At 40.0% G+C, this 11082-nt stretch overlaps 1 protein-coding gene across 2 annotated transcripts; it reads left to right on the top strand.

Annotated features, from left to right (window-relative positions):
- The first annotated feature begins 2667 nt into the window (after window positions 1-2667).
- LOC123515630 lies at window positions 2668-10756 on the top strand. Of its 2 annotated transcripts, XR_006677919.1 has the most exons (7): window positions 2668-2875; window positions 5367-5532; window positions 6918-7023; window positions 8360-8585; window positions 9067-9174; window positions 9704-10006; window positions 10121-10756. XR_006677919.1 is itself a non-coding variant. In XM_045274430.1 (6 exons), exons 2-6 carry the CDS (start codon window positions 5377-5379, stop codon window positions 9897-9899), a joined length of 792 nt encoding a protein of 263 aa, XP_045130365.1. In that variant the 5' UTR covers window positions 2668-2875; window positions 5367-5376; the 3' UTR covers window positions 9900-10756. The 2 variants fall into 2 exon arrangements, 1 of the variants encoding a protein (XP_045130365.1); XM_045274430.1 differs by having other exon boundaries at window positions 9704-10756.
- Window positions 10757-11082: the final 326 nt, after the last annotated feature.

The following is an 11082-nucleotide window of genomic DNA, read 5'->3' as shown; positions in this document are numbered from 1 at the left end:
TGCGGAATGCCTTTGTAACAGGACTGCCTCGTGTGGTCTTTAGTTGTTTTGTGGCATTATTGTTTGTCTGTTTGATTGATTGATTGATTGATTGATTGATACATTTATTGCTGCATTAATAATTAAATACAAGAAAGGAGGAGGATGAACCTTGCCACCCATACCCTGGACAAAGGCATATGGGTAGAATAAAAAAAAAAAAATAAATAAATAAATAAAAATATATAATATACATTACAAGAATATAAGTAAATGAATAAACACAGATATTGCACACCTTATTGCATAAATATCCTACAGTCTGGGAGCAAACGTAGGATATTCCTTAAGTATATATATCCCTGAGTGGTTGAATCTATAGTGGTACCCAAATTAGGGCCCATATCACCATACAAGCGCATCTTAGTGTAACCACCTATAGCCTGGATGTCATGGTGACATGTAGGTAACTTTAAACCACTCGAGAAATGGCAAATTATCAAGGCGATACATGGTGGGATTCGAACCTACGCGTGTCAAGAAAATAAGAAATGCAGCCAGTGCGTCTGAATAAACCTACGCTGAATAGGCCTGCCCTGATTCAACCCACGAAAACCCCAGATAAGCCGCGCTAGACACCCCACACCTCTGGCTGCCAGAAGATGACCTCAAAGATAGGTCGAAACGTCACAAGTCCACTTTTGGACAGCTCAGAGTAATATCACTCGCAAAGAGAGAGCTAGACAAATGGAAAAAAAGAAAAAACTAAACAAAAACTAAACAATGCTGAGATTGCTCTTGCTTTTAACCTCGTCTGCACTATAGAAAATATATATATATATATATATATATATATATATATATATATATATATATATATATATATAGAGAGAGAGAGAGAGAGAGAGAGAGAGAGAGAGAGAGAGGTAGATAGATAAGATAGAAAAATATTGCCCAGTCTCAGGTAAAGTTAACCTTTTAGTCTTTGATTAATCCAATATTATCCGTTTATAATTTTTTTTTTTTTTAGTGTTATTCACCTTTACGCTGGTGATTCCATCCTGCACTTTCCCACGTCTTTTCATAGACGTTTAAACCTTCATACAGGGAAACCACAGAATGCCTCACTCTCTCAGAAACCACAACAGCAAAGGTCCTCATTGGTTGGAGACTGACACCATTCAATACACTCTCAAAATATGTCAAAACCTCCTCTTTAAATATTTGTATCTTTATTTACAATCCCAACCCTGTATTACTCAAGGAACTTAAGCTCCTGAGACTATCCCTCTCTACCTTTGTACGTACCAGGACCCAATCAGACCAAGTGTACCAGTGTGTGGTGCTTTGTTTGGCCCACCATGTGTGGGATGACCAGTCCAGGCTATTGTTAGATAGAGAGATTTACATTCCCCATTTTACTGTTTATTTTTTATAAATTTAGCTTCTATTCTAATTCCTTCTTACGTAATGTTATAACCCAAAACTTCTTTTTTTATCAATTATGTTTCTAAGCTTTCATCAGTCATCTACCTTCATTAATGCAATCTAACGTATGTATAAACTCTTCTGGAACTCCTCATCTCAGACTGGACTGGTGATTCATCTTTTGAAAGATATTTTTCATCTGTATATGCCATAGTATTTAAAACTAATGATGTTTGCCCTATACCATACAATTACGTGGAAGAGATTAAAACTTTGGAATACAACAAATTGAGAAGAAATAAGTTTTGAAAAGATATGGAATCCCGAAATGGTAATTCTAACATACCTTGCATAGATATTGTTGCTGTATATTTACTCAAACCTCTGTATATTTCTATACAATTTGTACATATTATATTATCATATATAAAAGGACAAAGCCACGAAAATTTTCATTTCCCGTCAGCCACACAAATTCCAAGCATTCGTTCGTCTAGCGTGCGTTGCCAAAGACACTGGAGATAACACTTACGTAACACACACCAACACACACACACACACACACACACACACTTAAGGAAAAAATATTCTTGCCTCTTTGTTAATCACTTGAAAGATAACATTTGATACAAGAAAGCTTACACAATAATAAAAAATAGATAAATAAATAAATGAAATAAAAAAATCACTAGTTTTCCAAAATTGTCACAAATAACAATGAATACAACATCACATGAGAAAAAGAAAAGATACACTTCTCCCTCTCTCTCTCTCTCTCTCTCTCTCTCTCTCCTTCATATCTCCCTTTTTTCTGGCAATGCTAGTGTGTAATTCACCTCGGTTGTCTGCTGGTCACCCAGCCAGTCTTCCCCATTACGGAGCGAGCTCAGAGCTCATAGACCGATCTTCAGGTAGGACTGAGACCACAACACACTCCACACACCCGGAAAGCGAGGTCACAACCCCTCGAGTTATATCCCGTACCTATTTACTGCTAGGTGAACAGGGGCTACACATTAAGAGACTTGCCCATTTGCCTCGGCGGTGAGGCAGTGTGTGTGTGTGTGTGTGTGTGTGTTACTCGAGAAACTATCAAAAATCATCTTCAGATCTATGGCTTTATCTTAATTTCCTCTGAGAGAGAGAGAGAGAGAGAGAGAGAGAGAGAGAGAGAGAGAGAGCCTATCATTAGTCCATCTTACTTGTTTCTTTACCTAGACAATGTAAAAAAAAAAAAAGTTGATACGTACCTCAAATTTAAATAAATCCTGGTGGTGATGGTGGTGGTCTGAAGGGAGGCAGGGGCGGGAGAATGGTGAAGCGTGATTTTAAAGGTGGTAGCGGTCATGCTGGAAGCCCAGCCAGCCTAGCAGACAGCCAGTGACAACACAGCCAGTCAGTGTGCCGCCAGATGCTGTGGGCGGAAGACGTGCAGTGGTAACAATCAGTGCGCCGAGGGAGACTACAGGTGGGTCAGTCAATGTGTTGTGATGCGTACGTGTAGATACTGAAGAAACTATGAACAGGTATAAGAAATGCTTAAAAAAATGAAAACTGTTTAACCATTCGGACAGCATAGACGTGTTATGATTTTTAGGTGAGAAGGAAAGAAAAAAAGACGACACTGATTTACGTTTTCATTACTCTGGGTTATGTCAGATTATCTTTTCCGAATTGTCAAATTAAAAAAAAGATACGAGAAGGAATTGGTTCTCAAGTAAAGAGGTAGATGAATGAAATAGATTTAGTGATCAGATTGTTCGTGCCGAGCCATTAGGGAACTTTAATGATCAGACAAATCAGTGGGAGAAGATGGTGGGTGGGAGTGATGGCTTTTTGCAATTTTCCTTATCTTTGTATGTTCTTAAGACTCCTTCCTATTCTTAAATGCATTGGGCTCTAACGAATACCAGTTTCAAAAGGCCACATATACGATTAGTCGAGGTGTCTTGACGTTTTTCTCAATTGGCGGTGTAGATTCCTTGTGAAACTAAACGTAGCTAGAGTCGAGAAAACATCTACCTTTACAGGATTGCTCCCGTCAGGTCTTGTCGCGGTGGATCAGCCTTCGCCAACGCGAAGTAGTAGTAGTAGTAGTAGTAGTAATAGAAGTAGTAGTAGCAGCAATAGTAGCAGCAGTAGCAGCAACAGTAGCAGTAGTAGTAGAAGTAGAAATACGGACCTGATGAGGCCCATCCTATTTTTTTCAGAAACTGCCTCAGTGTTTGCACCTTGTCTAATCAAACTCTTTCAGTTCTGTCGACTGCTACTACTACTACTACTACTACTACTACTACATTCAGCCTGTTTATATAAACGGTAACCGTTCCAATTCCTCAAACTACCGTTCTGTTGTTTTTATCTCCTGTTTATTTGAAGTTTTTGAATTTATCCTGAATAGAAAGATTTTTAAACATCTGTCACCTCATAATCTTTTATCTGATCGCCAGTACAGCTTCAGTCAAGGCCGCTCTACTGGTGATCTTCTGGCTTTCCTTGCTGTATCTTGGTCATCATTCTCATTTATAGATTTTGGGGAAAAATTTGCCGTTACCTTAAACATATGAAAAGCTTTAAATAGAGTCTAGCGCAAAGCTTTGATTTCCAAACTACCCTCCTATGGCTTCTATCTTTCTCTCTGCAACATCATCTGTAGTTTCCTTTCTGATCGTTCTATTGCTACTGTGGTTGACGGTCACTGTTCTTCTAAATCAGCGTTTCCCCACCTTTTCCGACCATAGCACCCTCTGTCTAAGCAGTCCATAACTCCTAACTAATATCTTGTTATTAGAAGGATAAAAGAAAGTGAAGTGTGTGCATCACTTCACAGCACCACCTATAATTCATTTCAGCACCCCCGGGGGGTGCTATCACCTCAGGTTGGGAAACGCTATTCTAAACAGTGGTGCCTGTTAAGGTTCTGGCCTGTCACCCAGTCTCTTTCAGTTATTCATCAATGATCTAACTAGGCCAAATTTATTGACAAACCCTTGTCAAGACTTTCAAGAATCAAACAATCCCCGCAGGAAGGTCACAGAATGCCTGACTTCTAATCTTTCTCAAAAATTTCTAATTGGGGCAGAGAAAACTTAGTATTGTTCGATGCCTCAAGAACTCATTCCTCCATCTATCTTCTCGACACAGCCTTCCAGACAATTATCCCCTCTTCTTAAATGACACTCAATTGTCCCCTCTTCTACACTGAATATTCTCGGTCTGTCCTTTGATTAATTGTAATCTAAACGGGACACTTCACATCTCAGCTCTTGTTAAAACAGCTTTAATGAAGTTGGGTGTTCTGAACCGTCTCCATCAGTTTTTTTCTCACAATCCTAATTGTTAACTCAATACAGAGGCCTTATGCTTCCATATATGGATTATGCTTTACATGTACATGTATAAGCAGATTCCATCCGTACAGTTGTTTTATACAGGGTGAAATCTAAAGCTTTTCATCTCATCAATTCCTCTCCTCTGACTGACTGTCTTCAGCCTCTTTCTTACCGCCGCAATGTTGTTGCATCTCTTGGTAAATTCTACTGCTATTTTCATGCTAACTGCTCTTCTCTTGCTAACTGCATGCCTCTCCTTTTCCTGCCTCGCTGCATAAGACTTTCTTTTCTCTCACCCTTATTTTGTTCATCTCTCTAATGCAATCATTCATGTTTCTCTATGGTAAACTCTGGAACTCCTTACCTGCTTCTGCATTTCTTCTTCCTATGAGATGAACTTTTTAAAGAGGGAGATTTCAAGACACGTATACACTCTATTAGTTCATAATTCTATTTGACATTGCTCTTGGAATTGGCATTTAATTAGACCTTTTCTATTTAAGTTTCTGTTGCTCTTGACTAGTGGCCCTCTAGAGAGAGAGAGAGAGAGAGAGAGAGAGAGAGAGAGAGAGAGAGAGAGAGAGAGCTAATCAATCTAACTTAATCGTATCTCTTCACCTCCTGTAGTGAATCGAGAATGCACGTGTCGGCAACAGTGTGCGTGTGGGCGTGCGTGTTGGCGGTGACGGCAGGCGACATTTGCGACAGGAGGGACAGGAGGACAGAGAGACGGTGGAAGGGAGACATTGGTAACCTAAACACCTCGCCCGGGGGACCACGAGACCGCCTGCAGGTGAGTCACGACATTTTATCACGGTTCACGCTCTGGTCTCTCACCACAACTGCTTCCAAAGACCACAGAGATGATTCCCAATTGAGTGTTTCTCCTGTTATCACTGTAGAAATCTTGATAAATGTCACTAGCACTGTATAAAAAAAATCCTTGATATTTCGTGCAACTTTACGATAGTCTTTTGAAAGTAGTGGAATTACGGCGTAGGAGAGTTTAAGAATATAGTCTTGACCTGTATTCTGGAACCCTCTGCTCTCTAACAAAGACTGTTTTCAAAGGTCACAAAGATAATTAGCCGTGTTGCCATGAGTGTTTCTCCTGTTAACACTGTAGAAGTCTTGCTAATCTATCCCTAGAAATAAAAAAATCTCTAAAACCCAGTGTTACTTTAACGAGAGTCTTTTGAATGTAGTAGAGGTGCGGCCAGAAATGTTCCTTGTTGACTCGTACGATATTTCCTCGGCGTGCCTTATGATTTGCTGCTTTGACACCTTGGTGCTCTTGGCTGCCATGGCTGCTATCACACGGGAACTGTGAGAAAGGTTTGTATAGACACACACACACACACACACACAGAGAGAGAGAGAGAGAGAGAGAGAGAGAGAGAGAATATTAGGGAGTTGTGGAAAAAGAAAGCTTGCAAGAAAACGTGTATGCTGAAAATAAACAGAGCGATTAAGAGAATACAAGTTAAACAGTAAAAAAAGAATAAAAAAGAAAAGTGTTAAAATGAACCAAACAGTTATAAAGCTATCAATCAATGAATCCATCAATGAATCAGTTAATCAAAGCGTCCATCTATTACACGCATTTCAGCACAGGTCCCTCGCCATCCACCAAGAGACACTACTAGTTGTACAATAGACTACATGTAAGAGAAAGGAAAGCAAATTAAAAAGAGAGAAAAATTATACGATTACGGAAAAAAGAAAGAATAGTTTGATACAGTTTTGTTAATGTCTCTCTCGCCTCTCCTACCCAGCAAAAGACAGTTGTACGTGTGATAGTAAAGAAAACAAGAAAAAGAAAGAGAGAATAATTAGGATGTTAAAAAAGATTAGAAAGGAAGAATGGTTTAATATAATTCCGTCATTCTCTTTCACTTCGCCCAGCAAGAGATATTTGTACGTATAAAAGAAAAGAAAGAAGAAAAAAAAGAGAAAAATAAGCCGATTACGTAAAGAAACCCAAAACACAAAGGAAGGAAAGTTTAGTACAGTTCCATGAATCACTCTCGTCTCACACAGTTGTAGGCATAAGATAAAAAGAAAAAGAAAAAAAGAAAAAAAAAAGTCGATTACGTAATAAAGAAAGGAAGAATAGTTTAGTGCAGTTTCACATATTCTTAGCCTCACCTCTCCCTCCTCCTCCTCCTCCTCCTGCAGCTCCACCACCGCGTGCGTCGCTTCCTCAGCTTCCCCACCGGGTCAGTGCTCACCGTGACGCCCAAGCTGACCATTCCCTTCGTGGACGAGCTGGATGGATACATCAGTGAGTGGCCCTGCTTTGTTCTGCTTCATCATCATCATCATCATCATCATCATCATCATCAGTCATAATCGTCGCCATTATCATTACTATTGTCTTTGTTATTATTGTTATGGATGCGTCAGTGAGTGGCGCTGCTTTGTTCTTCTGCTTCATCATCATCATCATCATCATCATCATCATCATCATCAGTCATAATCGTCGCCACTATCATTACTATTGTCCTTGTTATCATCATCATTCTCGTTATCATTATTATCGCTTTCACTATCACAGTTATTGTCCTTATTATCATTGTTTTCATTGTCATTGTTGTTGTTATCCTAGTTATCATTGTCATTATCTTCATTATTGTCGTTATTGTTATTGTTATTTGTTATTGTTGATTGCCGTCATTTTATCATATTATCATCATTATTACAGTCATTTTCGTTATTGTCACCTTCATTATCGCCGTCATTAGTATCATCGTCGTCGTCATTATCAGTATTATAGACGTCATTATCATTCACATTGCCGTCATCATTATAGCCATCATTATCATCATTATTACCATTGCAGTCATTATCATTGTCATTATCACCATTAACACATTCATCATCATTATCATCATCACTATCGACGCCATCATCATTATCATTGTCATTATCATCTTTATTAGTTATTATTGTTATTATTTTATCATAAATTATTATTATTATTATTATTATTATTATTATTATTATTATTGTTATTGTTATTATTATTATTATCATTATTATTATCATAATTTCCATTATTATCATTTCTACCAGTATTATTATTATTACTATCAACATCGTCACCACCACCACCACCACCACCACCACCACCACCACTACCAATCTACCAGAGTCAGCAGCAGAACTATGTGGGCGTGGGGATTTACACGCCGGTGATCTGCAGCGTTCGTTGTTGCCATCACAACCCTTCCCGAGAAGCATGGGGGTCGCGGAGTTCTCAAGACGAGGAGGAAAACATCGAGGCAAACATTTCCTCAATAGAACCATTTCATTCATTTGTTTGTACACATTCTTGAGAGACTGGTATTAATTGATATTTCTCTTATTTTCTTTAGCTGCCGATTGGGTTATGAGTGAAGATTTTCATATTCATAGAACACAAGGAAAACTACAAGAAGCCATCAAACCTACACGTGACAGTCCCTGCATGAAACATATCCACCAGTTTCCACATAATCATCCATATCCATGAGTCTATTTAACTTTCAAAACTGCCTTGTGACTCACCACCACCAACAGCCTGATCACTGAGTCCATTTCATTCCATATCACCTGGCGCTATCACTGTCGCGTGACAGCGGGGGCGCAACTGTACGCCTTTCCCATCGACCTGCAGCTGCCCAACGGTACGCTGAGGCTGAGGACGAGTTACGAGTACGAGTATGAGGAGGAGCAGGAGGAGTACTCGTACATGCCCATGAGTCAGAGCACCTACAGCAGCTACGCCACCCACAGCCGCTACTCACGCGCCATCGACCACCAGAGGGCAGCGGGCTTCAACTTCCTGCAGCAGTTGATGGACGCGTGAGTATCGGCAAGAGAGAGAGAGAGAGAGAGAGAGAGAATGTGTCATAATAAGACGTACTATTGTGGCTCAGAGCGTTGCTATTGCCTGAAGAAGAAGAAGAAGAAGAAGAAGAAAGGACGAAAGGAAGAAAGAAAATAAAGAAAGAAAAGATCAAATAAGCCACCAAATTCTTATTTGTTTGTATTAACTATTCTGTATAATATTCACAACACTGAACCAATTCGCAATGTTATATTTCTTGCCAATACCAAATCATCGTATTTTCCTTCAAGTTGGTCCTTATGTACTGTTTTCACACACCAATTCCTCTTTCATTGTGCTGCACTGGTGAGTGGAACACTTTATTTCTATACAATATGATATTTTGCTTTCTTATAATGTTCCTGTGTGTGTGTGTGTGTGTGTGTGTGTGTGTGTGTGTGTGTGTGTGTGTGTGTGTGTGTGTGTCTACTTAAGATTGCTTGCGTGTGTCGGCAGGGCGGGCGTGGAGGGGCGTGAGTGCGTGCTGCGGGCGGTGTGCGAGGTGGCAGAGCGGCCCGTGGAGCACCTGGGTCTCACCGGGGAGCTCATCAACCTCTTTTTCAGGTGAGTTGCTCCACTTCCCGGCCACGCTTTGCAGGTAGCGCGGTCCCTCACTGCACTTCTGCTTTCTCAAGACTGCCGCACAGACCACTTCAGAAACACTACTCTCTCACTACGACTGTTTTCAAGGGCTATAGGGATGAATAGCAGGGTTCTTCAGTGTTTCTCCTGTTGAAAAATATAGAAATCCTATTATTATGTCACTAGAACCATTTAGAAAGAAAGAAAACACCCTTGAAAATTTACAGAATATGGTCCATCATGTTTTCGCGTTTAGTTCCCTGTAAGATTTACGTCCACTTTATTCTTTGTTTAGCTTAACGTCCAATGATAGTCTTTTCATGACTGGTTTTCCAGGATTGTTTATTGGATCAATCCCGTTATACATTTAACATTTTAAAAAAAGTATCCAAATCCATTCTTACTTTTATCCAATTTTTGCTTCTTTTTATAGTTTTCACATTCTTGCTAACATTACTTCTAAAACTTCCATAACCGACTTGGCGTGGGGCGGCCTGGCGCGGCGTGGCAGTGCTGGGCACGGAGCGGGATCACCGGAAGTGCGGGAGTATGTGGCGGCAGAGGAGGCGGGGCGAAGGCAGGGGGACTGTGAGAGCCTGTACCCTGCCTGCCCTTACCACCTGGCCAGCATGGCGCAGTCTGCCCTCGCATACTTCCACCAAGGCTTGGCCACGGCCGGCGACGCTACCGTCAACCTGTTTGAGTAGACTCGCGACAGACAGACATCGGTGACAGTGACACCAAGAAAAGGAACCATGAGACAATTTCTCACAGATTTTACGCAGCAGATAAGGAACAAACTCAATGTCACTAACTTATCCAGTCTGAGCGGTGACAAATGACACATTTGGCTCCTGCGTTTTGTCTTCACAGGCGGAGGTGGTGACGCCTCCATGTTGGTGAGGCCCGTGATCTGAAACGTTTTGCTCTCTTACAACGACTCTTCAAAAGTCACAGAGATAATTAGCTGGATTCTCATGAATGTTTCTGCTGTTGATAATACTGAAATCTTGATAATATCTCTAGAGCTTTTAAAACCTGTGTCACTTCATTTGGGGCCTTCTGAAAATAGTTGGTGTGCACCAAGAGTCGTTTCAGAATGTGGTCCTGAGACTGGCTGTGCAGCTCAGCGCCCTTCAACAACACAACCTGAATACTGCCGAACCATCACCTTAGTTGCGCTACGTCTCAACAACAGTTATCCCTTCAAGATATATAAATAATAACATAATAAAAAACAATAAATTAAGAAAAAAAAGATCGAAGCTGAACCAAAAGATTCTTACAAATCTCTATCTCTCTCTCATATTTATTTCGTTATGCATTTGTTCATTCGCATACTTATTTAGGCATATGATTAGTTGGTTAGTTAGTTATATATTTATTTGTTTTTCTTTATTTCTTATTGTGATTAGCTAATTAGTTAGTTCGATTGTTAGGCTCCATCCATATCATTCCGTATAGGTAGTAGTAGTGGTAGTAGTAATAGTAGTAGTGGTAGTAGTAGTAGTAATAGTAGTAGTAGTAGCAGTAGTAGTAGTAGTAGTAGTAGTAGTAGTAGTAGTAGTAGAAGTAGTAATCAGTTAACTTTGTTAATAAAGTGGTAAAAATATATGTTCGACTGTTTTCTTTCCTTATGACTTAATCACTAATTATTCACGGAAACTGAGGTGATCGTGACTTTAGTCGGCTCTCTCTCTCTCTCTCTCTCTCTCTCCAACTGGAAATTACTGTGGTTTTCTCGGACATTTCCATGATTGCAGTGATGGTTGACAGATTCTGCGTCACCGGAGGAAAAAAAAATTGTTGGGTTCAAACACGTAATATACAAAGTAGGTTTCTTTTTTTCATATATATGTAAGAGATGCACTGGCCAAGGCCAACAAAAAA

Source organism: Portunus trituberculatus, chromosome 39, assembly GCF_017591435.1.
Source record: "Portunus trituberculatus isolate SZX2019 chromosome 39, ASM1759143v1, whole genome shotgun sequence".
Classification (NCBI taxonomy): domain Eukaryota; kingdom Metazoa; phylum Arthropoda; class Malacostraca; order Decapoda; family Portunidae; genus Portunus; species Portunus trituberculatus.
Note: the sequence above shows the minus strand (reverse complement) of the source record. Positions and strands in the feature narration are given on the sequence as shown.